Source organism: Monodon monoceros, unplaced genomic scaffold, assembly GCF_005190385.1.
Source record: "Monodon monoceros isolate NGI ecotype Baffin Bay Population unplaced genomic scaffold, NGI_Narwhal_1 Super_Scaffold_5, whole genome shotgun sequence".
Lineage (NCBI taxonomy): Eukaryota > Metazoa > Chordata > Mammalia > Artiodactyla > Monodontidae > Monodon > Monodon monoceros.
In genome coordinates this window covers 33,119,577-33,147,482 of record NW_021703782.1, presented here as the reverse complement: position 1 = coordinate 33,147,482, position 27,906 = coordinate 33,119,577, and the positions used below count along the sequence as shown (strand labels likewise).

The 27,906-nt window shown below is 39.8% G+C and overlaps 1 protein-coding gene across 3 annotated transcripts in view; it reads left to right on the top strand.

The window, feature by feature from the left end:
* Positions 1-27,906, top strand: part of UBAP1 (ubiquitin associated protein 1) — a 70,853-nt gene that overhangs the window by 21,912 nt on the left and 21,035 nt on the right. For all 3 annotated transcript variants that reach the window (XR_003790778.1, XM_029202724.1, XM_029202725.1), the window contains exons 2-5: positions 6,010-6,050; positions 13,574-13,698; positions 19,126-20,049; positions 26,927-27,109. Coding sequence is in view for 2 of the 3 variants with exons in the window: in XM_029202724.1 (XP_029058557.1) it covers positions 6,017-6,050; positions 13,574-13,698; positions 19,126-20,049; positions 26,927-27,109 (1,266 nt within the window). In the remaining variant the exon portion in view is untranslated. The remainder of the gene's footprint in view (positions 1-6,009; positions 6,051-13,573; positions 13,699-19,125; positions 20,050-26,926; positions 27,110-27,906) is intronic.

Sequence of the window (27,906 nt, the reverse complement as noted above, 5' to 3'; positions counted from 1 at the left end):
TCTCAACCACTGCGCCACCAGGGAAGCCCTAAAATGCTTTTGATACTTCAGAGATAGTGAAGTGTTACTGCATAGCAGACATTAGAAAAATCTTTAAGTGACCAAATATGGATGGATTTCTCATATTCTTATGGTTTGTGGAAAATATAATAGGAGTTGCATTCAGTGAACTATTTTAATATTTAAAGAAAACCCCTAGATAATCTACATTTTATCAGCTCTATTGAGGCATAATTTTAAAGAATTTTCACCTGTTTTTTAGTAATAAGGGGTACTGTGTTTTAATTTTCATTTATTAGTCTTTTCAGCAAATTTTGCTTTGTTGCTGATAATATGCATGTTTCTTTTTTTAATTTAATTTTATTATTTATTTTTGGTTGTGTTGGGTCTTCGTTGCTGCACGCGGGCTTTCTCTAGTTGAGGTGAGCGGGGGCTACTCTTCGCTGTGGTGCACATGCTTCTCTTGTGGTGGCTTCTCTTGTTGCGGAGCATGGGCTCTAGATGCGCAGGTTTCAGTAGTTGTGGCATATGGGCTTAGTTGCTCCTCAGCATGTGGGACCTTCCTGGACCAGGGATCAAACCCGCGTCCCCTGCATTGGTAGGTGGATTCTTAACCACTGCGCCACCAGGGAAGTCCCAATATGCATGTTTTAATGGGGTAGGGTGTAGTTATTGATTTGCATTTCCCTGACTAGTGAAAAATGTGTTAAACATCTCATGTGCTTCTTAGTCATTTGTGTATCTTCTTTGGAGAATTGACTATTCAGATTCTTTTGCCAACTTTCTAATTGGATGTCTTTTTATTATTGAATTGTAGAGTTATTTATATATTCTAGATACAAGTCCCTCAGATAGATAATTTTCAGTATTTTCTCCCTTTCTGTGGGTTTTCTTTGGTTGAGGTTTTTTTAAAAAAGCCATTAAAAATTCATTTAAATTTGATTGATATATATACACTAATATGTATAAAATGAATAATAAGAACCTGCTATATAAAAAAACAAAATAAAATTCAAAACTCTTCGAGGGAAAAAAAAAATTCATTTAAATTTGGTGGAACTTCTTTAAAACATTCCTGATGTTAGCTTGTTCACAGAATTATTTATTAAATCAGAATCCCCCCCCAAAAAAAGAAATCAGAGCGTCTCCCAAGCCATTTACCTCTCAAAAACAGCTGCTGCTTCAAACAGCTGATATCCCACAATATCAATAAATATTAGGAACACAGAGATGAAAACACTGATTTCCTGCACCTGTCTGTGAGCGTATTCCCAGGTCTCATTGCTGGATGCTTAGATTCTGCTTCTTTCAACAGAGATTTAGAAAAAATACATTTCTGGTCTGTACCTCTGTGGGAAGATTGAGGCTGCCAAGAATCTTGCTTCTGGGTTTAAAAGTTTCCCTGTATTGTTGTGGTTTATGTACATTATGATGACTCTGAAGCCTGTAAGAGTCTATGAAATGTCTTCTATACATAGAAGAAAGTTAAATCTTTATCAGTGTGGTTTGTTGGTTCTTTGAAAATTGATGATCCATATACTTTAAAATTTTAGCTCTTCATTAACTAGTAGAATATCAACCAGAATGTTTCATCCCAGCATCATGCTGGAAAACTGAAACTTTTAAAGTAAAGCATTAAAGAAACTAATAAAATTAATACTTGTTTGCCATACAGTGTTCAGAAACTGTAGAAAAATTTTATGAATTATTCCCAGTGCTACCACTTAGAGGTAGCCACTTTAAATATGTTTAACGTATTTCCTTCCGATGTTTTTCTTTTCACAAATTAAAAAACGTCTTGTTTCTTTTAAAATCTGTGAATACTTACTTTTTCCATAATACTTTTTTTCCTTAAAGGGGTTGAGCACAACCTTTGTCTTCTACTCAGTGTTCTGGTTAAGTCCATAGCAGTTAACTAACCAGTAACTTTCTGTGACTAATGGAAATGGCACAGTAATTGTTTGCTGTTGCCACTTAAAACTATACTTGAATGACATTTGCTGGCTATTAGGCCTTAATATGGGGTCACCTACACTACCTACAATGTGGCGTCACTGGACGTCAGGACAAATATGTGCTCTTGCTGTTATAGTATGACTTTCTAACCAATGTAGGACAGATAAGTTTTGATGTGAAATAAGCTACGGAAATGCCTCTGTGAAGTGGCCTTGGCACAGTTAGAATCAAGAATGGGCTATTGGAAGTGGTTTGTTTTGTTTGTTTGGTAGCTGCTTCCCCCCCCCCACTAAAGAGAGTTAATTTATTATCCTTCAGATTGTAAAAATTAATGAATAAATTTCTCTTTTACCAATGACTGAAATTATTGCTTATTTCACTCATAATAGCCATTATGAAAGTGAAAAAATGTCACTCATCTTTCTCTTTCCCTTCCTCTGTACCTAAATAATCATTCTTTAGTTGGCATACCTTATCAAATTCAGAGCTACTTTTTTTTTTTGGTAACAGCTTTATTGATATAATTCATATCTCATACAATTCAACCATTTAAGAATACAATTCAGCAGTGTTTAGTATATTCACAGAGTTTTGGGACTATCACCACAGTCAGTTTTAGAACATTTTCATCACCCCATAGAGAAATTTGCTTCCTGCTAGCCATGGTGACTGCATTGTAAAAACGGTTTTAGCCTTGCTCTTTGCGAAGTTTAAAAGGTATTTTACCAGTTAAAGACATAGTGTTAAAATAATGTTAATTGAATTTGTAATTTTCAACTTGTGTTTCATTCTTTCTTTCTAAAGGAGCCTAAGCTAAGAGAGAGATAAACCGATTTACTTGCACTTAAAAGTTTTTTTTTTGCTTTTAAATTGGGAAGAAATCCATTGTTAGAAACCATACTTCACTGTAGAAAACCCTTGTCATCAGGCAGAAAGCATACTAATAGAGTTTGGTACAGCCATATAATATGTTATTTTGAATTTTGGCATTTTAAAAATGAAACTTTATTCTACTCCTAGTGGAGTAGCTTAAAATATTACTAGTGTTATTCAGTGATTCTATTTTATCTAATTTCAATGTGATGGGTATATATATACACTTTTTAAAAATTTGAAGGTATAATTTACACAAAGTAAAATTTACCCTGTTTTCAGTTCTGTGATTTGTGACAAATGCATATAGTCCTGTAACCATTAGTGCAATCAAATATAGAAGTTTCAATAACTTCAAAAAATTCCCACATTCCCTTTTATATAGTCAGTTCCTTCCCCCACTATTAGTGTCCAGTAGCTAGATTACTTTTTTGTTCTTGTAGTTTTGCCTATTCTGGAATATTGTAAATGGAATCCTATTCTATACATATATGTATGTAACCTTTTGAGTTTGGCTTCTTTCACTTACCATAATGCATTTGAGATTCATCCAAGTTGTTGTAGTGTATCAGCATATCACATACAGTCCACCCATTTAAAGTGTACAATCCAGTGGCTTTTAGTATATTCACAGAGTTGTGCAGTCATCACCATAATCACATTTAGAATATTTTCATCACCCCAAAAAGAAACCCTGTATCTCTTAGCCATAATTTCCCCATCCCCCTGAGTTAATTTTTATATACGGTGCAAGGTATGGATTGAGGTTTATTTTTTGCATACAAATGTCTGGCATCATTTGTTGAGAAGACTATCCTTTCCCCTTTGAATTGCCTTGCACCTTTATTGAAAATCAGTTAACTATATGCATATGGGTCTATTTCTTTTTTTATTTTCACTGTCATTATTTTAATTTCATTTTGAACAAAAAATCCACTTGTTGCATACTTCACAGCACGCAGCTCTTCTGATCTACACGTCTGGGTCAGTTTGAATTCTTTTCTCAGTGAAGTACAGCCTAAAGCACTTGCGTGCTTGGTCGTTACGGTACATCTTCGGGACATTTTTTTCATATGGGTCTATTTCTGTACTCTGTTCTGTTGGTCTGTGTGATATATTTATGCCATTTCCATACTGTCTTAATTACTCTAATAGTAAGTCTTGAAGTTAGGTGGTAAGTTCTCCAGCTTTGTTCTTTTTCAAAATTGTTTTGGCTATTGTTTCCTTTGCCTTTACATGTAAATTTTAAAATCAACTTGTCAGTTTCTTAAAATCCTGTACAGATTTAATTATTTTGAATACTTTTCACATGATAGGTGCAATATACTCGCCTTCTTTAAAAAAAACTTACAGTGGAACATACAGGCATACCTCAGAGATATTGTGGGTTCAGTTCCAGACCACTGAAGTAAAACGAATATCACAATAAAGCAAGTCATGCAAGGTTTTTTGGTTGCCCAGTGCATGTAGAAGTTATGTTCTGGTGAGGGGACTAAGATCCCATATGCTGGGGGGGGGGGGGGGCCAACTAAGCCCGAGGGCCACAACTACCGAGCACGTGGGCCACAGCTAGAGGGCTTGTGTGCCGCAACTACAGAGCCCACGAGCCACAACTAGAGAGAGGCCTGCGTGCCACAATGAATTTCCCACGTGCTGCAACTAAGACCTGATGCAGCCAAAAAAAAAAAAAAGGTTATTGCTAAAAAATGTCATAAAAATTATAATAGTAACATCGAAGGTCATTGATCACCATGACAAATATAATTATAATGAAAAAGTTTGAAATATTGTGAGAATTACCTAAATGTGACACAGACACGAGGTGAGCAAATGCTGTTGGAAAGATGGCGCCTTAGGCCTCAGACTTGCTCAATGCAAGGTTGAGCATACCTTCAATTTGCGCAGTAAAGTGAAGTGCAATAAAATGAGGTATGCCTGTAGATCATTTTAAGTATGATGCCTTGCATTGTACTGTAGGTAATACAGGCTAGTAGAGACCATACCATATATTCGTTATATGCTTATGTCTCAGGCAAGTTAAAGGTCTAAACATCATATCAAGGGAAATAAACTTTTAGGTTGAAGATCTCAGATTGTCTTTGCAAGAAAAGGACTTTGTACCTACTCAAAGTGCAAAGATAATACTAAGCTAGATGTGTGGTTTTATGGGTTTTTCTTCCTTCCTGTTTTGGATTTTTTTTTTTTTTTGGCCACACCACACGGCTTGTGGGATCTCAGTTCCCCGACCAGGAATTAAACCCGGCCTGGCAGTGAAAGCTCCGAGTCCTAACCACTGGATTGCCAGGGAATTCCCCTTTTTTGAAATTGTAGACAAAATTAAAACAGTACAGAAGTTGTATGTCATTGATTCCCTAATTCAGAAATGTCAGTCTTACAGTTACATTTGTCAGTAAAAGGTCTATATTTACATACTGAATAAAATGGGATATATAAAAAATCTTGACAGAACTACAAATATTGACATTAGTAGCTTATATCAGGAAGATAAATGTTTAGTAATTTTTTTTGACAGTTTGTGTATAAATTGGTCAATGGCCAGTTTGCTGTTCTAATGTTTTTTTTTCCAAAACATGCAGATTCAGAAATGTTTTTTTTCTGGAAAAGTGGTTTCTCCCCCTTTCTGCTTTCTTTTTTGAGACTTTGGGACTGAGAAGTTTGAGGGTTATGTCAGTCCTGGAACCTTTTAGTCTTCTGGTTTCTTTTTGTAGTCTCAATTTTCTTTTTTTAAGCTATTTATTGATTGGCTGCGTTGGGTCTTTGTTGCTGCCTGCGGCTTTCTCTAGTTGCGGTGGGCGGAAACTACCCTTTGTTGCAGTGCACGGGCTTCTTATTGCAGTGGCTTCTCTTGTTGAGGAGCATGGGCTCTAGGCACGAGGGCTTCAGTAGTTGCGGTGTGTGGGCTCAGTAGTTGTGCCACACGAGCTCAATAGTTGTGACTTGTGGGCTCTAGAGCGCAGGCTCAGTAGTTGTGGCGCACGGGCTTAGTTGCTTCGCAGCATGTGGGATCTTCCCGGACCAGGGGTCGAACCCGCGTCCTCTGCATTGGCAGGCGGGTTCTTAACCACTGTGCAACCAGGGAAATCCTCAATTTTCTTATAATGGTTTGTTTGTATCCCCTCAAGGCATAATGCACCTAAGAAATATTTCTTTGTTTTTCAGGTTCTAAATGGCTTCTAAGAAGTTGGGTGCAGATTTTCATGGTAAGTGGACTGTTAGATATCATGGTTTAAGTTTTGATCTGATCAGAGAATTTGAAATCACATTAAGTAAGTGTCCCTTTTTGTTTATTTAAATGAGTGGCTTGAGGAAAGTAAAGTTGTACAACAATGTAACATTCATTCCATAGGACTTGACATAACTTTAATGTGAAGTTCAAATGGATAAACTTTAGAGCATCTCTGTATTTATTGTACTTGAAACTGCTGGAGGTGGATAGGGAGCCTGCCTATTTTTGTTGTTTTTCAGCAGTATTTTGAAGTAGTTACCATTCCTTTTCTTATTCTGGTCCATCTCTTCTCCATCAGGTGTGAAAAATCCATCTCTTCTCCATCAGATGTGAAAAATTCTAAGCCTTTAGTTAACGTTTTATGATGTTTTGGTTTAGGTTTTCTCCCCCCATAAAAAGAAATGATTTACTACAAATAAGACATGATTAGCAGATCAATATATTCCAGAAGTATCAGTAGTAGTAATTACAATTTTGCGTTTGAAACTAATAGTTTATCATCTTTTTCTAAGATATGGCCTTCCAAAATGGAGTACATTAATAAACTTTTATTATCTGCATTTGATAGGAATGGAGGTGCCTAAGAAGTTAAAATTAGACCCTCTTTTTGTACAAAGATAAGAATTAAACATCAGAAATATCCAGACAACACAATTATTTTAAAAGGGGTTTTAAAACTAATGTTCCATTTTAAAAATCATGTCATTGTAAGAATGATTTGTTAGACTGCGTGGCAACATGTATTGTTATACTCTTCTGATCTACAAATGGTTGCTTGATAATATCACTTTTCTGAGTCAGGGTGGTGCAGCAGTTCCTTGGTTTTTAACTTGTTTTTATATTTTTATACAACAGCTTTAATATTTTGAACTGCCACTGTGCATATACTTACATACATTGCTTGCGTATGTTTTGTTAAATTCTTTTGGAATTAAGTCATTCAGACTCTGGAATTTGCATTCTGTATAACCTGTCAGGCATCAGATCTTCAGGTAAGCTATCTCCTGTTGTTTAAGGATTATTACAGGGCTCTTTCAAAGTCTTCAAATGATTTAGAGAGGCAGATCTGTAGTTGCCTGTGATCACTTTCTCAAGGGAAAAGAGAGGACAGAGCCAAGGAGAAAGGAAAGACCTAGGGAGAGAAAAGAGCAAAAATGAAAAACTTAAATTTATAATCTTATTTCAAAAGATATGTTTTCTATCTTGAATCTTTAGAAACTCCTTTTTGATTGGAGTGAAAATAAGTTGGACCCCAGTTTATATGTTCCAGCTCAACAATCCAGAGAGAAGATTATAATTCTGAAGTTACCTGATCAATGATGACTTATTTTTTTAGGACTTTCTCCATCTCTTTACATTCCTAACCAAAATTTTATTGTTTAAATGAAATGCTCTACCTGAGTAAAATTTGAGAAGGATTTTCTCTTTCTCTCTTTGGCTGCTTCTGCTTTAATTTGCTAAGCTCCTACTTGAATTTCAGTGGCTTTAGTTGGGCTGTTAGAATAACGAATCTTATTTTTAGATATCATGTAGTTTAAGGAATAGAAATTAAAGGGAATAGGTGGAGAATATTTAATAGGCAATCTTGTAGGCATCTGCATGCAGGAAATCAAATTCAGCCTGGCCTTACAAGGCTGAAATTAGAAAGCCAGGAAACTGAGGCTACTACTCCCTCCATCTTTCACTGCTTTTCTCTGCAGATGTGCTCCATTTTTATTCTTCTGTTTATAGACTTGCTTTCTTGGCCTACTTGTGTAGAGTGCACAGGGCCAAAAATGGCCACCCCAGTTATGGTGCTTCTTGCTTGATCATATAGTGGCTAGCATCATATAGCTGAAGTTTTTGTATCTTTTGGTCAAGGGCATATCTGACGGGAACATTTTAGTTTATGAGTCTCTGGGTTGGTTCCCCCTAAGTTAGGTATTATCTGACTCGGGGATATATATATATATATATATATATATAGAGAGAGAGAGAGAGAGAGAGAGAGAGAGAGAGAGATTGATTCTAGGGCACTTGGGGTGTGGACAAGGTGGTGACAACTGCTCTCATGACTGGATATGAAAATGCTTTTTTTTCTATTTAAATACTTGGGCTGACTATATCTTATGCTGTGCTGTCTTAGCACTAGTATTTGATTTTTCTTCAAGTTCATTCTTTTCAACTGAGGTTGAACTTCTTCCACTGTCATTAATAACCACATACCCCTAAATAATAGAATAAGAAATACAAACAGTTACTTTTCAAAGGCCTTTAAAAATATTGTCCTTATATCATGCAAATTGCAAACCTTTGGCTTAGTTTAAAGCACGCCTTTCCGAATGTCAATTCTCTTTAATTTTTGACTCATTTTCCACTTGTTTAGTCTAAGAAAAAAGTTATTTTCCAGAAGTGACTTTTAAAGGATTTTTTAAAATGTTTCAACAAACAGATAAGTTACTCTTTTAATATCTGGAAAAATGCCCTGATATTCTAATTTGGGAAAAAAATAAGTCTCTGTAATTGGACTTAATAAAACTAAACTCCCTCCTTTGAAATGCCAAGCTGTCATATTTATGACCATTTAGCTAACTTCTGGAAAGGTTTATTTTTCTCTTGGTTTAATTTCTACTAAGATATTGAAATACTTTTTCTATTGAGTGATAGAAAAAGGTGTTTTATTTTAGATTGTTTTATTTCTTATTTTTATTATTGTTTTTTAATTTTTTGGCCACACTGTGCGGCATATGGGATCTTAGTTCCCTGACCAGGGATCGAACCCGTGCCCCCTGCAGTGGAAGTGCAGAGTCTTAACCACTGTACTGCTGGGGAAATCCCAATCTGTTATTGCTTTTTAAGTACAGAGTAATGTAGAGAAGTCAGCCATCATTTAATCATTGTTCTCCTGTATGTCATATGCTGCCCATCCCCCTTCTTTTAAGACTTTCTTTTGTTTGCAGCATTTTAACTATGATGTACCTTGGTTTGATTTTCTATGTATTTATCCTGCTTGGAGTTAGCTAAACTTCTTGGATCTGTTAGTTGATGTCTTTTACTACTTTTGAAAATTTGCAGCCATAATCTCTTCTCACATTTCTTTTGCTCCATGTCTCTCTCTTATCCTTTTGAGACTCTAATCACATATGCATAGGCTGTTTGATATTGTCCTAGAGATCTCTTAAGGCTCTGTTCCATTTTTTTTTTCTTTTTTTCTCTTTGTGTTTCAATTCTTTTAATTTCTTTTGACTTAATTTCAAGTTCTTTGATTCTTTCATCTTATGAGTATTGTCTTCTGATTAGCATAGCCTGGCTTATGAACTATCAAAAATTTTTTTCTATGATACTTCAGTTTTCATTTTTAGTGTTTCCATTTGTCTCTTTCTATTTCCATCTCTCTGTTGAAATTCCCCATCTGCTCACACATGTTCACCTATTCCATTAGATCCTTTAACATATTTATTATAGTTATTTTAAAGTTCTCTGACAATTCCAGTATCTTGGCTATCCCTGAATTTGGGTCTGATGACTGTTTCTTCTCTTCATGATGGATCACATTTTCTTCCTTTTTTGTGTGTCTTTTTTAAAATTTAATGCCAGATACTGCATATTAAAAAGCTGATTTTGTAGGTTATCTTGTTTTTTTGTTAGGACTTGAGTAACATTTTCTTTTGACGTCACATCCTATATTGATATCTGTATAATTGTGTGTGTGTATGCGTGTGTCTCGCTCTATTTAACTATCTATTGATGTAATTTTGCAAGTGTTACCTGACTTACAGCTTTAAGGTAATTATAGTCATGGGATTGCAATTTTCAGTTAATTTTAAGTTTGATCTGTTTTATTCTTCTTTTTCAAAAACCTCAATTTGAACGCACAGTAAAATCTGAATTAAGCATAATCCAGTTGCTACCCTCTATTAGGAATTTCTCTCCCCACATGGAATTACCTTTTTTCAGAAAAACAGGCAGGTCACAAGATCATAAACATTATCAGCAATTTAGAAAGAAAGGAAACAGAATGAAACCTTCCCAGAATTTATCCTGAGTCATTACACATTCAGCCCAGTTCCTTCCACCATAGCATAATGGCGAGCAGTGTGCAGAACCTGACTTCAAGGAACTGCCACAGCCATCAGAGATGTACTTTCTTTTTTCTAAATGGAACTGAGGAAAATGGGCTCAGACATCTTAGAAAGATTTTCAGTAATAAAGACTGAAACTAAAAGGTACTTGGGGGTGAGCCAGAAGATTGTTAACCACAGTGCTTAATTCTCTGGGCCATGTGGTTGAGTTTTTATTGAATCTATTTAAAAAATAAAATGTATTGAGAAATAAGAGAAATTGATGTCTTTAAATAGATGTTCTGATATATTGGATAAAAATGAATAGTTCCTAAGGCATAGTTGGTTATATTTGCAAAAATGTTCTTTTTAATCCTCACAGCAACATCATTCATTGTACTTATGGTAGTCTCTGGCCATCATTCAAAAAGTTGCTTTTCTTGTTGCCGCCTCTTAAATGCCTTTTGCCCTTTAGCCCTACCCCCTCCTCCCAATAATCACAAAACTGTTTACTCATTCCCGGTTAACAGAGCTTAAAGCGGGGAGGGGGAAGGTTAGAAGATGTGCTAAGTCACCTTGGCATCGGCTTTGTTAGTGAAATGAAACTGCTTTTTAAAGCAGTTACCTGTAATTGGTGCTAATGAAGGGAAACAGCAGTTGTTTCAAGGTGTTCTACTTGATCTGGTCTGTCTCTAAGCCAGGGCCTAGTTCCATTTATAGAATATAAATTGTCAGTGTATACAACACTGTCATAGTTTCCTAACTGAAAGGTAGGCAAGGAAACCGAACACCCTTCTTGAAAGATATTATCATTTGGCTCAGATATCTCAAGTATAGTACTTTTTAACAGATGGTTTTCTCCCCTCAACTCCCCATTACCAATCTATAATAGAAGTATTCATTTAAGAAAATTTTGTTAGTATTAATGTGGATAGGTTTTCTTAGATTTGTATATCATACATGCATATAAGTATTATTATAGATAGGATTTTTCTAATATGTGTGCGTTATATAATTAACCTACTTTGAATGTATACTTAAAATTTTCTTAAACAAAAGACTTAATTTTGTGATTATTAACTTGACTGTAAATCTTTCCAATGCTTCCTAGAAAATGCTAGTTCCAGGTTTGTTTCCAGTTAATCAGGGCACTAGCTGAAGTTAGACTCTAACTTTCAGTAACTTTTGAGCACCTGTTTCCATGGAAGACAGATAAAAGTTCTCTACAATTAAAAAGAGCATTGCTTTTGATCTCTGTAATATAAAGCATTTTATAAGTGGCAGAAGGTTTTAGTGTTATAACCAGAGTTTTGTTGGCAAGCTGTGATGGTACCTGATACTTTTTTTTGGTACCTCTGGTACATTTTTGTGACTTTCTGCAGAACCTTAGAAATGTGCTTACATCTTGCATGAGTACTCTGTTAAAACATTTTCAGGACTAGCTTTGCCATTTTAGGTAAATCATTTTGAATTTTAATAAATACTAATTGAATGTGAGTTAGTGTGAGAGTTAAATACAAGAGAAGTGTAAGACCATGTCTTCTTTATTTATTCTCATTGAGCAAATCTCATCTGCTGGATGTTATGCTGAGCTTGGGGGGGTGTGGATAGGAATTTGATCAAATCCTTGATCAAAGTCTCTGGTGCAGGGTGGGGAGTAGTATAAGGAAACAAACTATTAACAATACAGAATGGTGAGACCTATTCTGAGATTGAGAAGGGAGTTGTTCTTAAGCTCATTCTTAAAGGGCAAGACATAATTAATCAAGTAAATAAGGGTGGGAATGTGACAGGCATTGCCAGCTGAGAGAACACTTACAAAGGTATGACCAACTTGGAAACTTCGCTAGAGTGTTAACAGTTATGGTTATGCCTCAGAAAAATTATTAAATTGAACACAGTTGTAGATTTAATTTGCTAGCTGAGTGAGATAGTTAAAATGTTTTAATTCTAGCTAGAAGTTATATGGGAACGAGGTAGACGCCCTCCCCCAGGAGTGGGAGAGGGGGCCTATTCTTCTTTCTTTTGGAGGATTTCAGGTATATCAGAGCAATATCTACCTTGGGAAATGGGAATGATGACAAGATTACAAGTATATCTTGACCTTGCTTGATAAGTCTTGAAATCTACAGAGTTCTTAAAAGGAAGAGAAATCTCTTTATGGAAGAGGTGTAATTGTCTTATTCTGGACATGAGCACTCAAGAAAATATACTAGTGTGAGACCCAGAAGTAAGCCTTATTTTACTAGCTGCTAATACTCAAAAAGCAAAATTTATTTTATGAACTATGTTTCATTCTCCCTGATGCTTCTGCCACTTAAGTTAGCCCCAAACCTGGTCCAGAAAAGAAATCATGACCTGATTTGGAGTGTATACCTAGTGAGAGTCACATACAAGAACCACTCTCATTTTTGTCTGACCCTATAAATTGATGATAATGTCCCGATCTTTCTGTATTACGCATCTGTGATGGGCAGAGAACATTTAGGGAGTTAAAGCAGTTCAGTTGTGTATGGTTTGTGTCTCCTGATAATCCTGGTCTGATTCCCATGGTCTTGTTTGGTTTTCCTTTTTTCCATAAGTGCTGTACTTCTTAAATATTTCCATATCTCTAGAATGTAGCTTAAAAAAAAATCTAGAATAGTTCTTTGTGTTAATTAAAAAATGATTCTTACTAAAGAAATCCTAATCAAGGAGGTTCTTTTGTGAAGATTCTATCATCAATTCATCAGTATTTAATAAGTGCCTAATATGTACCAGGAAGTGCTGAGGTTTTGAGACTACATCAGTGAATAAAACAGACTTAAATAGTTACCTGCAGGGAGCTTATATTCCACTGGGGAAGACAGACAATAAATATAATTAAAAGGCAAATTACATACATGTTAGAAGGTAATAAGTGCTATGGAGAAAAGATAGATGATAATGTGGGATTACTGCGGTGAGGGTGTGGTAGTAATTTTAAATAGGGTGGTCCGGGTAAGCCTCACTTAGAAAGTGCCATTTGAGCAAAGACTTGAAGGAGGTGAAGGAGTAAGCCATGTGAATATCTGAGGGAAGAACATTCCAGATAGAGGAAGCAGCCAGTGCAGAATTTTTGAAGTAGTTTTGACCATGTCATGGTTGAGGAACAGAGGATCACTGTGACTTAGTTCAGTGAGCCAGGAATTGAGGGCAAGACAGGTAATGGGCGTTGGGGAGGACTTTTAGGCTACTGTGAGTACTTTGGCTTTTATGCTAAGTATAATTGAATATAAACCCTAATAAGATCAAGTAACCTCAAATAGGAGTCCTTATTAGAGATCTAGGGTCAGGAGAAGGTAAGCAGTCAGAGAAGGAACTCTGTAACTTCTAGTCTTAGGATAGCATAAATTAATGTTGTATCCTAGATGTAAGATTATACCAAAACAAATAATAAGTTCTTTGCTGATATTTTGTACTTTATTTTTGATTGTAGGGACTTTCAGTTACCTTGATGATGTCCCATTTAAGATAGGAGACAAATTCAAAACACCAGCTAAAGTTGGTCTACCTATTGGCTTCTCCTTGCCTGATTGTTTGCAGGTTGTCAGAGAAGTACAGGTAAGTGGTAATTTTTAGTTAAAGTTTAGTACATTTAACATTTTAAGGAGTAAGAATTTGCTGTATAGTGAAATAGAATAAAAAATTCTCCTGTCTGTTATTTGTGTTTCTGATAGCTCCTGTTATCGCTTGGCTCACACTGTCTCACTCACACACAGGCGTGCGTACACACACACGCACATTTATATATGTTTATATACCTGTTACAGATCTTGTGTAATCTGATAGATTGTATGTTCCTGGGATTCTGTGCCTTGTCCAAAACAAATCCCCATTGCTCATCTGACTTGCTTCTTCCCCTCTTTCCTTCTCTCTATTAATGTCCTCATTACCTTCTTGGTCACTCAAGTTACATAGTATTTTCTCTCTGCTCTGTCTTCCCTTTGCCATTCAGTTTATCCTTACCTTATTTTTTCACCAGGGCTATTTCAGTAGCCTCTTTAATGGGCTCCTCTGCTTACAGCATTTTCCTTCTATTTTTCATATTGTTTCTAGAATAATATTCCTGAATTTAAAAACTTACAGTGACTCACCAACCTTACTGAATCAAGTCTAGACATAAGGTTATGGTCGAGTACCTTAGCTCATCATCTCCTCTATATTCCCTCCAAACCAGGATACTATAGCAATTTGTTGAATGTACTGTGTGTATTACCTATCTTTACCATGCTTTTCTCATGAGTTGTTATCCCCACTTGAAATATTCTTGTCTTTCTCACCATACTAAAAGCTGTCTGCTTGTTAAAAATTTATCTATTCTAGACTGTGCTTAAATGCCGTCTCCTCAGTAGCTTCTTTTTCAACCGTTACATCTTTAAAGCTCAGTTATTTATAAATGTATAAAATTACATCTTGAAAGCAGCAAATAGCACCATGTTACGTGACTTCCTACACACTTATTGACTGCCTGCTTTTGAGTGACGCTCTGCTAGGGTTGAGGATAGAGATAAATGCCTTAACCACTTTCCTCAAGGAGCTTACAGTTTAGGGAAGGAGTTACATGGAAAAACAGAAAGGTACGCTACTCACCCAAACACTTCTTCCTGTGACTCTAGATTTTTTTAAATACAACTTCCTGGCAAAGAAGGGGGATTTACTAAGGCATTACCATGTTACTCTAAAATGTATTCTTTGAAAAAAAAAAAAATTGGGAATTCCCTGGTAGTCCAGTGGAAAGGATGCCGTGTTTTCACTGCCAAGGGCCCAGGTTCGATCCCTGGTTGGGGAACTAAGATCCCACAAGCCAGGCAGCGTGGCCAAAAAAAATAATAATAATGAAAAAATAAATAAATAAAATGTATTCTTTGTTTTACCTTCCAGTCTTTTTTAGGGAATAATCGTAGTGGGAGAACTTCAGTTATATTTTTTAAATAAAAGTTTTATTGATATAATTCACATAACATAAAATTTTCCCTTTTAAGGTATGCAAATAAATTTTTTTTTAGTATTTTCGCAGTTGCATAACTATCATTACCATCTCATTCCAGAATATTTTCATCACCCTGAAAAGAGACCCAGTGTCCATTAGCAGTCACTCCCTATTTTCCTCTTCCCCCAGCCCCTGGCAACCACTAAATCTACTTTCTGTCTCTCTGAATTTGCCTATTCTGGAATATCATATAAGTGGAATAATACAATATTTAGTCTTTTATATATAACTATTCATAAATATATATGTGACTGGTTTATTTTACTTCAGTGTTTTCAAGTTTTATCCATATTGTATGAATGAAGTATTAGTACTTCATTCATTATTATGGCTGAATAATTCCATTGTATTGATATATACCACAGTTTGTATATCCATTCATCAGTTGATAGACTTGTTTTTTTTTTTTTTTTTTTTTGGGCTGTGTGGCTTACGGGATCTTAGTTCCTGACCAGGGATCGAACCCACGCCCCCTACAGTGGAAGCATGGAGTCTTAAAACCACTGGACCACCAGGAAGTCCCCAATTGATAGACATTTTTGATGGTTTCCAATTTTCTGACGTTTAGGAATAATGCTGCTGTGAACTTTTTTTTTTGGCTGCATTGGGTCTTCATTGCTGCGTGTGGGCTTTCTCTAGTTGTGGCAAGCCAGAGCTACTCCTCCTTGCGGTGCGTGGGCTTCTCATTGCGGTGGTTTCTGTTGTTGCAGAGCATGGGCTCTAGGCGAGCGGGCTTCCGTAGTTGCAGCACGTGGGCTCAGTAGTTGTGGTGAGCGGGCTTATTTGCTCCGCGGCATGTGGGATCTTCCCGGACCAGGGATCGAACCCGTGTCCCCTGCATTGGCGGGCAGATTCTTAACCACTGCGCCACCAGGGAAATCCGTGTTGTGAACATTTGTCTACAGGTTTTTGTGCAGACATATGCTTTCAGCTTTCTTGGGTATATACATAGGAGTGGAATTGCTGGGTCATATATTAACTATGTTTAACCTTTTGAGGAATTGCCAGACTAATTTCCAAAATGGCTGCACCATTTTACAATCCTACCTACACTGCATGAAGTTTCCAGTTCCTCTACATCCTTGCCAACTTTTGTTATCATCTGTCTTTTTAGTTATTTATATATATCCTAATGGGTGTGCAGTGGTCTTACGGTTTTTGTTTTTGATTTTTTGGCCGCGTGGCATTTGGGATCCTAGTTGCCAGACCAGGGTTTGAACCCACGCCCCCTGCAGTGGAAGCATGGCATCTTAACCACTGGACCGCCAGGGAATTACCCCTCTTATGGCGGTTTTGATGTACATTTCTGTAGCTACTAATAATGTTGACTATCTTAGATGTTTTTGAATACTGAATCGATACTCCTTTTGTGTATGGAGACTTTATTGGGCCAGAAGAGATAGAGATTTCCCTTATGAAGTTTTACCTTGTTCTGTTTCCTTGGTGGCTTTTTTATTGGCAGCAACAAATATTCAGTAAATACCACTCTGTGTGCAGAATACTGCTAGCAATATGATTTAAATAACACCTCCATTTTATTTCAGTAGTCCTCATATTATTTGCTGCCTCATTGATTCATTCAGAAGGCTTGTTTGGAATCCCACATCGTTGCTGTTAATAGGCTTTGCTGGGAATTTTCTGTTTGATCAGTGTGATGCACTAATGAGTGCCTGGTACTGTGCCTGTCATACTCATCACACCCACTAATAACAAAAGAGGAGATCAAGGCTCCAAGCTCCATTCCTGTGTGGGCTGGCTGCAGTGTTTTTGTTCTCTAATTGCAGATAGCTTCCTTAAACTTTGACTGCCTAGGGTCTCCAGTGGGGGATTTGGCTGTGGTATTGGTGTGGTGTTGGCGCTGGCTCCCTCTCTATCCAGAGAAGAGTCAGACCTAGAGCCCTAGACAGCTTGAAGCTTCCTGTAACTTTTTCATATTTGCCCTTGCATGACAATACAAACTTGAGATTTCAGATTAAAAATCATCGAAGTGAGCCAGTAAAACATACATAAACCTTTGCACCCAGGTCCGGAAAGTTTTCACCGAAATGGTGGTAGTGGCCACAGTAGTGGAGGGTGGCCTTTAGTGTCACGGTTTAGAGCAGACTCTGGTTCAGCGATTCATGGGCTGGAATTGCCGTGTAATAGCTGTGTAATCTTGTACATATTTTAAGGTTTTTATAAGGATTAAGTAAAATAATGCATTTATAATGCTTATTCTGGTTCCTGGTACTCCATAAATGTTAGATGATATTATTATTTATTATTGTACACTCAAAAATCACATTCTTTTTCACTGTAATATTTCTGCTGTTTTTTCCTTTCTGTTTTTTCTTATGTTCCAAGTATTCTACATTACTTTGGTAATTACAAAAAAACAAAAAAGCACTAAAGAGGAAAGAAATTTACACTTGTCTTTGGGAGTAAAACTTCAGAGATCTGTGTTTACAGGCAGTGGGAAGTTGGTCACAGCCTCAGTTTTTGATGGAGGAAACCAGTTGCATAATTGGATTTCCTCCACAGTTAGAAGCAGCAACCTTTGCCCAGTGCTATTTTCTCACTATTCAGTTAGTGGTAGAAAAGAAGCCCTGTGATCCCCCAAGTGTCTTTTTGGGGCCCAGTAACTGGCTCAGGGTGTGTAAGTGAACTTCTTGACATGTGCGTTTCCAGGCTTCTTTTGTGTTGTTTGAAGCTGAAAGGTTTAGGGATGACCTGAGGCACTTTATTATGTTTCTTTTACTCTAAAACTCTAGGCCTACCGTGGCTCTAGGTCACGGTAGGCCTCCTTCCTCTCCCTTTCTCCTCTTTACTCTTATTGTGCCTCCAACCTTGAATGTGCACACATTGTTTAGCTTTTACTCTTTTCCACAGTGGCTGTGCCAGTTTACACTGCCACCAACAGTGTGTATGAAGGCTCCCTTTTCTCCCCATCCTCTCCAACACTTGTTATTTCTTGCCTTTTTGATAATAGCCATTTCGCTGGGCGTGAGGCGATATCTTATTGTGGCTTTGATTTGCATTTCCCTAATAATTAGTGAAGTTGAACATCTCTTCATGTGCCTCTTGGCCATCTGTATGGCTTCTTTGGAAGAATGTCTATTCAGATCCTCTGGCCATTTTTAAATCAGGTTGTTTGCTTTTTGTTGAGTTTGCATCGTAAAATCTTAATTTGGTTATGTCTAGATTTCTTAATAAGCAGTTTTTCTACATTTAGAGTACAGTCTGTTCACTGTAATTTGGTAGTGGTTTAGAGCATAGAATCTGTTGTCAGACTGCCTGGGTTCAGATCCAGGCTCTACCGCTTAACAGCTTTATGACCTTGAGCATAGCCCCTGTAATGTTGAAAAAATCTAGAGAACTAATATATAAAAAGTGCTTAGAATCATGCATGGCACCTTGTAAGTGCTTCTTAAATACTAGGGGCTGTTGTTTTTATTGAGTGCGGGATCTATTTAGGGCATTGTGTTAGATAATGGAGGCCTTAAAAGGGTCTAAAGCCCAGTTGCTGCCCACAAGAGGCTTGTGATAGTGTTGGGGAGATGTTTAGAGGAAGACTAAAGCTACTTGTGGTCACATGTGCTCAGCATCAAATGATAGAGACAGACAGTATGTAAGAGTTCAGAGGAAGGAATGGGCCATCAGGAAAGCTTTATAGAGGAGGCAGCTGAGTTCTGCCTGAGCCACCAATGAAGAATTCTAAGAAGGGAAATGGCCTGAGGGGAGAGAAGCAAGGGAAGTGGCAAGGTACATTTGGCCTGGTATGTAGGATTAGAGGTGATGGGAGCCCTTTCTAGTTAATTTCTAGAAGGAACCAGGGAGCATAGTTTGATTAAATCAAGTAAGATTAGGAAGTCTTAGTTTTCCTGAGTGGGGATCCTCCCATACACCTTAATAAATGCTGCCTTGCCAGGGTGAGGAAGAAGTGAATTGGGTGGAGGAATTGGGTGGGGGAGGGGCAGCCACCTGGGTTCACACTTCCTTTCTCTGATATATCTTTGCAGTATGACTTCTCTTTGGAAAAGAAAACCATTGAGTGGGCTGAAGATATTAAGAAAATCCAAGAAGCCCAGTGGGAAGCAGAGCGCAAGGCTGAGGAAACAGAAGCTAAGGTGAATTCTAAGAGTGGCCCAGAGGGTGACAGCAAAATGAGCTTCTCCAAGACTCACGGTACAGCCACAATGCCACCTCCTATCAATCCCATCCTTGCCAGCTTACAGCACAACAGCATCCTCACCCCGACTCGGGTCAGCAGCAGTGCCACAAAACAGAAAGTTCTCAGCCCACCCCACACAAAGGCAGATTTCAATCCTGCTGACTTTGAGTGTGAAGAAGACCCGTTTGATAATCTGGAGTTAAAAACTATTGATGAGAAGGAAGAGCTGAGAAACATTCTGGTAGGAACCAGTGGACCCATTATGGCCCAGTTATTGGACAGTAACTTGCCTAGAGGTGGCTCTGGGTCCGTGTTACAGGATGAGGAGGTCCTGGCATCCCTGGAGCGGGCAACCCTAGATTTCAAGCCTCTTCACAAACCCAATGGCTTTATAACCTTACCACAGTTGGGCAACTGTGAAAAGATGTCGCTGTCTTCCAAAGTGTCCCTCCCCCCCATCCCTGCAGTAAGCAATATCAAGTCCCTGTCCTTCCCCAAACTTGACTCTGATGACAGCAGTCAGAAGACAGCCAAGATGGCAAGCACTTTCCATAGCACATCCTGCCTCCGCAGTGGCACGTTCTGGAATTCCCTAAAGCCTTCCACCCAAAGCAGTGCCAGTGAGCTCAATGGGCATCATGCTCTTGGGCTTTCAGCTTTGAACTTGGACAGTGGCACAGAGGTGCCAACGCTCACCCATTCCCAGATGCCTTCCCTCTCTGTTTTGTCTGTGTGCACAGAAGAATCATCACCTCCAAATACCTGTCCCACGGTAAGCCTTTTATAAATTTATTTATTTATTTTTGGTTGCGTTGGGTCTTCATTGCTGCGGGCGGGCTTTCTCTAGTTGTGGTGAGTGGGGGCTACTCTTCATTGCGGTGTGCGGGCTTCTCATTGTGGTGGCTTCTCTTGTTGCGGAGCATGGGCTCTAGGCACGTGGGCTTCAGTAGTTGTGGCACACGGCCTCAGTAGCTGTGGCTCGTGGGCTCTAGGGCTTAGTAGTTGTGGCACACGGGCTTAGTTGCTCCACGGCACGTGGGATCTTCCCGGACCAGGAATCAAATCCATGTCCCCTGCATTGGCAGGCGGGTTCTTCACCACTGTGCCACCAGGGAAGTCCCACGGTAAGCCTTTTAAATCCCCCTGAATTAAAGCTCCACAGATTTCTGAATTCTACCCAGCAGTTGCCACCCTCACATTCTTCTTTGCAAGGTTTAGGGCAGGATGGGGCATGACCAAATTGACCTTGCTTACATTAAGTATATGTAGTTCTGTTTATTTTTCTGAGGACAGAGATTATTAGCTTTGCATCTAACCTGGTTAATGTTGGCTTGTTCCTCCCTGCATCTTTTTGGTCTTTTCCTTCAAAAAGATAATGTGTATCATGTGAATGATGTTTTCCTGCCTAATCAGTTTGTTCTTTTCCGTGCTGCCATGTCTTGTGTTTGCATTTTTTAAAGGCTTGCTTTCTTTGTACCTTTTTACTTTTTCCTATTAGCTTTCTTAATTTTTTTATGGTTGCTTGGTATTCCTCCTTTTATCTTCTCCCTACCTCCCTCTCCTTCCTCTTTCCATCTCACTCTGCCTTGAAGTTTGGCTCTTTTGTGTTTGACTAATTTGGGGTTATGTTTCTTCAAGCTGGGTGGTACTTTAGTAACTGGGGCATAATTTGTATTGGAAGTTTCAGCAAAAGATAGAAATTTGTCATTTTTAAACCTATAGGTTTTAATCCTGCAATTACTTTTTTTTTTACTACTAAGAATTGTGCAGTTTTCTCCAAAGGGAGGGAGAGGGGAAGGTTGGAAGTCAGATTTAGTGTTGAAGGGTGGATTGATACGAAAGTTGTAATTGGTATCATCTTGAAGAAAATCTGATTTGTCACACAAGAGAGATGCATACATATACAGGGAGGTTACTTTATGTGGTTGTTTCAGCCCCACAGAACAATTGCATTATAGAATAGAAATCACAGAAGACCAAGAACCTTTTGCTACACCAGTTCAGATTTTTTAAATGACAGCATATCAAGACAGTATTTAGAGCCAGAAAGGAGCCTGATTGTATTAGTGGGAAATCTCTGAGAGACCATAATAAGCCTGTTATTAGCTGGTAGAAAAGATGAGCCTTGGCCTGCCTTACAAAGAGTGCAAGTTCCCAGCAGTGACATTCTTGGTAAATGATTTTCTCTGTGTGAGTGCTTCCATTGTCAGAGCTTACTGCTGCCCGTAAACTTCCATGGACCGTGGCCCAGAGAAAGTAAATAGAGTGCATAACATCTCCTAGGGTGGACCTTATCCTAATTCCTCCTGGTTTGTGGTTGGACTTTGGTCAGCAGGATACTCCTCTTCGCTTTGTGACTCATTGTGTGCTTTAGAGGAATTAAAAGCACTCTGAAAGGTTCCCCCACCCCCACCGACTTAGAGTGTCAGTGGAAACCATGCTTCACCCTGGCCTGGGGACTGACTGCCTTTGGGGGGCAAATATAAACAGAGTTGGAGTTCTGATAATCTTTTTTTTTTTTTGCGGTATGTGGGCCTCTCACCGTTGTGGCCTCTCCCGTTGTGGAGCACAGGCTCCGGACGCGCAGGCTCAGTGGCCATGGCTCACGGGCCTAGCTGCTCTGCTGCATGCGGGATGCGGGATCCTCCCGGACCGGGGCACGAACCCGCGTCCCCTGCATCGGCAGGTGGACTCTCAACCACTGCGCCACCAGGGAAGCCCAGAGTTCTGGTGATCTTTTAAGGAAGTCATGACCCTTACCTCCAGGGAGCAAAGCCTAGTTCCCATCCTGGCTTTCTATCCTTAGTGTGAGTCTTTGAGGCCCACGGTAGGAGCTTCCCAGTGAGAGAAGCACTTCTCTCCAAGATAGGGACTTGAGGCAGGTGGGTGGTGATGGTGGTCAGCTGGACTGTATACATCCTTCAAATAGGAACTCCTAGGGGAGTGTTCCTGGAATTTGGTTCTTGTCGGCTATTTCAGGCCCAGTGTTTGGGTCTCATTTTTTAGATTTTGATTTCATGTTTCACTGTTTTATATAAACTAATCTTAGAAGTTGAGAACTCCATGGGATCATGTTAAGAGGAACAATCTTGTGATGTGCCCTTATTCTGTGTCCAGCATAGACCTGCCTGACCTAGCACCAGGGCCTCTTCCCACTGCCCCTCAGCCCTTCAAGGGGTCTTGCTCTGCTCACAGGTTAGGCTCATTCTGCCATTGGGTTCTCTTTCTCCGGCTATGGATATATATTTCCCACTCTTTCAGTTACTTCAGTAAAATATTTGCCTTTTTCCTTATACTTCTGAGTTCTCAATTTACTAATTTTGGCCAAGAAGCATATGAGTAGTGCCAGTTTGCTTTTAAATTGTATTCTAAATAATTTTCATTACATACAATCTCTTAGCTTTTCGGTGTTTGAATCTGTTGATCATTTCTTATGTTGCCATTGCTTTAATACTTACAGTAGAGTTCTTCTCCATCTCTAGATTTAAAAAATGAGGGACTTCCCTACCAGTCCAGTGGTTAGGACTTGGCGCTTTCACTGCTGTGGCCCCAGGTTCGATCCCTGGTTGGGGAACTAAGATCCCACAAGCCATGTGGTACAGCCAAAAAAAGAAGAAAAAGAAAAGGAAGAAATAGGAAGCCTCAAAAAAGAAACAAATGAAAAAAATTTTTAATAAATAAAAATAAAAAATGAATTTATTTTTATCAAAGTACTACAAGCATATTTTAATGAAATCAAGTAGCATTTAAAAGGCTTGTATTGAAAAACAGTAGCTCCCTGCCTCACCTCTCCCCAGTTCCAGTTTTGCTTCCCATAGTCAGGCACTTTTGACCTTTAAACTGTTTATGCTGGGATTTATCTCTCTATTTCTGAATTAGATGCTTACATTTTTCTAAATTTATCAATTTTAGACAGGTTTATACTTCCTGTTGCAGTAGTTGAGGATTTAGCTCTGATAATAGCCCCTCCTCTACCTTCTTCCTGTATCTCCCATCATATTTATATCACAGATTTCGGTTCAGTTAATGTTATTGTTCATATTATTATGATTGGGTAAATATTTATTACTGAGTTCAGATGGTATACTCTGGTGATGATGATGATTTTTTTGGTAGCTTTTTGTTTCTCTAGTTTAACTGCCCCATTAAAAAAGTCTGCATGGTTTCTTTGTGCCTGTTGCTAATTTTGTCCAAATGCTCCAAAAGAGCTGCCAAAGACCTAATGATAATTTTCTTGTTCAAATACATTCAAGCATGTTGGTCAAACTGTCTGATTTTGTCTTTTTTTTGGGGGGGGGGTTCTTTGTTGCTGCGTGTGGGCTTTCTCTACCTGTGATGAGCGAGAGCTACTCTTTGTTGCGGTGCGCGGGCTTCTCAGTGCAGGGGCTTCTCGTTGCGGAGCACGGGCTCTAGGCACACGGGCTTCAGTAGTTGCTGCGCACGGGCTTAGTAGTTGTGGTGTGCAGGTTTCAGTAGTTGTGGCTCGTGGGCTCCAGAACACAAGCTCAGTAGTTGTGGCGTGTGGGCTTAGTTGCTCCACAGCATGTGGGATCGTCCCAGACCAGGGATCAAACCCGTGTCCCCTGTGTTGGCAGGCAGATTCTTAACGACTGCGCCACCAGGGAAGTCCTATTTTTGAGTCCTTGAATATCTAAAAATGTCTTAATTTTACCCTCACATGTGAATAATACTTTGGATTTAGATTTTAGTTGAAGGTCATTTTTCTTCAAGAATTTTTAAGACATTGCTCCCTTAAAAAAAAAAATTCAAATTTAAGTATAAGCTCCACTGATTTCTAGCAATACAGTGCTATTCTGATTTCTTCCCCTACTCCCACAAGCTTTCTTTTCTTCATTTCTGGAGATTAGAAATTTACCAGTGATGGGCTTTGTTCATTCATTGTGCTTGGCCCTCCTGGATCCAAAGGCTCAGCTCAGTTTTCAAAATCTGGTTGATGTAGTTCGTTGCTTTGTATTTTCTATCTCTTTGACTTTATGTTTTACTTTCTGGGATATATCCTTGCCTGTGTATAACCCTTTTTTTTTTTTTAATCTCATAATCTTTTAAATAAAATTTTTACTTTATTTTAAATTTCCAAGTGCTTTGTCTTTTCCCTCTTCTGGTTTGGTCTTATGTTGGTGGCTTTGGCTTTCTATTCACATTTAAGAGTGAGGCACTAAAATAAAACAATCAAAACGGAGAATGTGTATGTTGGGGTGTGCTTGCTGATCATGAAGATTCACTATAGGTTGAAGGTTAGTTGGCTTTGAGGGGAGCTCTGCAAAACATCAACATGTGAAGGTCTTGGGGGCTATTAAAATTTATCTAGAGAGTTCTGCTTGAATGCTAAAGAAGGTGGGGAATGCTGGTGTAGTTACTTAGTCCCTTTTGGTTCTTGCACCTCACTCTGCCATATGCTGTGCTTGGTATCCTTAGTCCTTTTTGGCTCACGTTTTCTAGAGATTTAACGTTCTGCCTCCTGCAAAGGTGAGGTGGGGAAGGTCTGCCTGAGGGTTTTCTGCTCTGATCACTGCCTTCGTCTCTTGCCTTATCCCAGCAGTACCTGGTGCTTCCAAATGCTGAACCTGTCTCTCGGGGTCTCCAGGGGCGTGTAACTTCATTGCCTCTGCCCATTACTCTGCCTCCATTAGCATTCCACCTTCTAAAATTTCATTGAAATATATTGTCCTCTGCTGTTCCCTCTTTTTCTTTGACCTTAAAGGTTAATAGTTTTAATTGTTTTATTATCATTTTAGTGGGTTTTGGAGGGGAGGAGAATCAGTGTCAACTCACTGTGTTAAATGAAAATCCCCCCTTTGAAATCCTAATAGAGCTCCACTTATTCAGTAACTGTTGATTAGGGGTAAGTTTCAAGCTCAAAGCCAGGCCTTAGGCATCTAGAAATGCATGTGACATGGTAACTAACCTCTAGGAGCTCATACTGTGTGTCATAAGTACTGTGCCAGCAGTGTGACCAAAATGCTGTTTGGCTATTGGTATTCTCAAGCCCAGGTACAGCCTGCCCCTGAAAAGAGAGAGACAATCTTGGGGCCTGCAAAGTGGCCAGAGGGTGTGATGCAGTTCCCATGCCCTGTCGTGACTCCTGTAACCTAATGACTGAGCCCCACGATTGGACTGCCTGGAGTATGCTGTGGGTGAGAGATGGTTAAGCAGAAACTACTGGCTTTTAGGCCTGTAGAATCTTCTTGGTTTTTCCCAGCTGACTTGGAGGAGAGCATCCGGTTATAGCTATATAATTTGTTTTTAATATTTTATTTTTAGTTTTTTAATAATATATTTTAAAATATTTGTTTGTTTTTGGCCGCGTTGGTCTTCATTGCTGCGCACGGGCTTTCTCTAGTTGCGGCGAGCAGGGGCTACTCTTCATTGTGGTGCGCGGGCTTCTCATTGCTGTGGCTTCTCTTGTTGTGTAGCATGGGCTCTAGGCACGTGGGCTTCAGTAGTTGTGGAGCGTGGGCTTCAGTAGCTGTGGCTCGTGGGCTCTGGTGCACAGGCTCAGTAGTTGTGGCGCACGGGCTTAGTTGCTCAGCAGCATGTGGGATCTTCCCGGACCAGGGCTCGAACCCGTGTCGCCTGCATTGGCAGGCGGATTTCAAACCACTGCACCACCAGGGAAGTCCCGAGCTATATAATTTTGAACATGCTTTTAGGATAGCAGGCTCCTTTCCCTCCTCCCTCCCCACCCCGGCCCCCCGCAAAAAAAAAAAAAAAAATAAAGAAAATTTTGTTGCAAACCTTTCCCTGGTTCTTCAGAGCTGGGCCAAGCTGTCAAACAGCTTGTGACCTTGTTCCCATGGTGGTTCTGTCCTTTGGCCTGGGAGTGAGCTGCCTTTTTGCCTTGGGGCTGACTCATTATCAGAAGTGGTGGGAGGATTTAATCCTGGGAATCTGTCCACCAGTCAGGCTGGGGTTAGTAAGGTCCAGTAGCAGCAGGGCCCTAGAGACCACAGTCCAGTCCTTGAGGGCACAGCCTGGAGTGGGTAGTAGTCCTTCAGTCTTGGCTCCGTACAACAGCGGCTATTGCAGGGAATCAAAGCACAGTGCATGGTGTGGGGCAGAGATGGAGTGCCCTCAGAGCACGGGAGCCCTGAGCTGGCCAAGTGTGGGAACTGCGCTGGCAGTCTCTGCCCAGCCAGCGATAGTAGAAGCGAGGATGGACACATTACTGGCAGAGTCAGTCCAGAGTGGGGGTGTTTGAGGTTACTGATCCCTTTAGGACTCAGATACGGCAGCCTAGGAAAGGGATAAAGGAGCCCTGGAGAGAAATAACAGCAGCCAGCGTGGGCATCAGTCCCGAATGTAGTTTTCAGAACTTCTTTCTCCACCTCAGGCCCAGGGGATTTGGGCATGGAAGGCCATGTGGCTCTTGTGGTGCTTCCTCGCTCTGCAAGGTGGGATGAAGGCAGAGGACAGCCACAGTTGCAGGTGTCTTCCCAGTTTTTCTCTCCCTCAGCTGGAGCTCCCCTACCACTCTTCAGTCTTCTTCAGGATGTCTGGCCAGAAACCTGGCCCTTGCTTGCAGGCAGGTTGCTTGACTGGGAGGTTTTATTAGGTCAGAAATGACAAGCCCCTGGATTGGGCTACATGTCTTTCTTCTTGCCTTAATCCTTTTGTTTCTCCACCACCAGGTCACACCTCCTAATCTCTCAATGTCACAAGTGCCCAACACTCCCAGCTGTCCCCAGGCTTACTCTGAACTGCAGACGCTGTCCCCCAGTGAGCGGCATTGTGTGGAGACGGTGGTCAGCATGGGCTACTCATATGAGTGTGTCTTGAAAGCCATGAAGAAGAAAGGAGAGAATATTGAGCAGGTGAGCGGTTAGTCAGCCATGGGGCAGGGCGGGGGTAGGAGAGAGGTCCCACATCTCTGGAGCTGGAATAGTGTCTTGCCTTTATCCTAGAGTCTCTCAGACTCACAGCACCATTGTCTTTTCCTGTGACTTGAGGGGGTGTGGGCAGGACTCAGGGTGCTTTGTTGGGCAAACCAGCAGCCTCAGCAGCAGTGCTTTGCAGCTTCTGCTTTGGGGGCTGCTCTGAGACCTAGGCTGAAGGAGAGCTTTGAGAGTATTGGAGTTGTTGACTGTTACCCAGTTATCCCCTTCTCTGCCTCTCCTGAGACAGCATTCTAGGCTTGAGGTACGGTCAGATGTCTTCTTCCAGAAATGTTTATCCTGTCAGGACTGCCCAGGGAGTTCCAAAATAGGGTACTGGAGTCCTAAACCTTGGGGGCACTTTCTGACTTGGGTGGTTTCTTAGAAGAATATCTTGGGACTTCCCTGGTGGCGCAGTGGTTAAGAATCCACCTGCCAGTGCAGGGGACACGGGTTCGAGCCCCGGTCCAGGAAGATCCCACATGCCGCGGAGCAACTAAGCCCGTGCGCCACAACTACTGAGCCTGTGCTGTAGAGCCCATGAGCCACGAGTACTGAGCCCATGTGCCACAACTACTGAAGCCCATGTGCCTAGAGCTCGTGCTCTGTGACAAGAAGCCACTGCAGTGAGAAGACCGCACACCACAACTAGGGAGAAAGCCTGTGCGCAACAATGAAGACCCACTGCAGCCAATGATGATAATGATGCTAATAATAATAATAATAAATTAATTTAG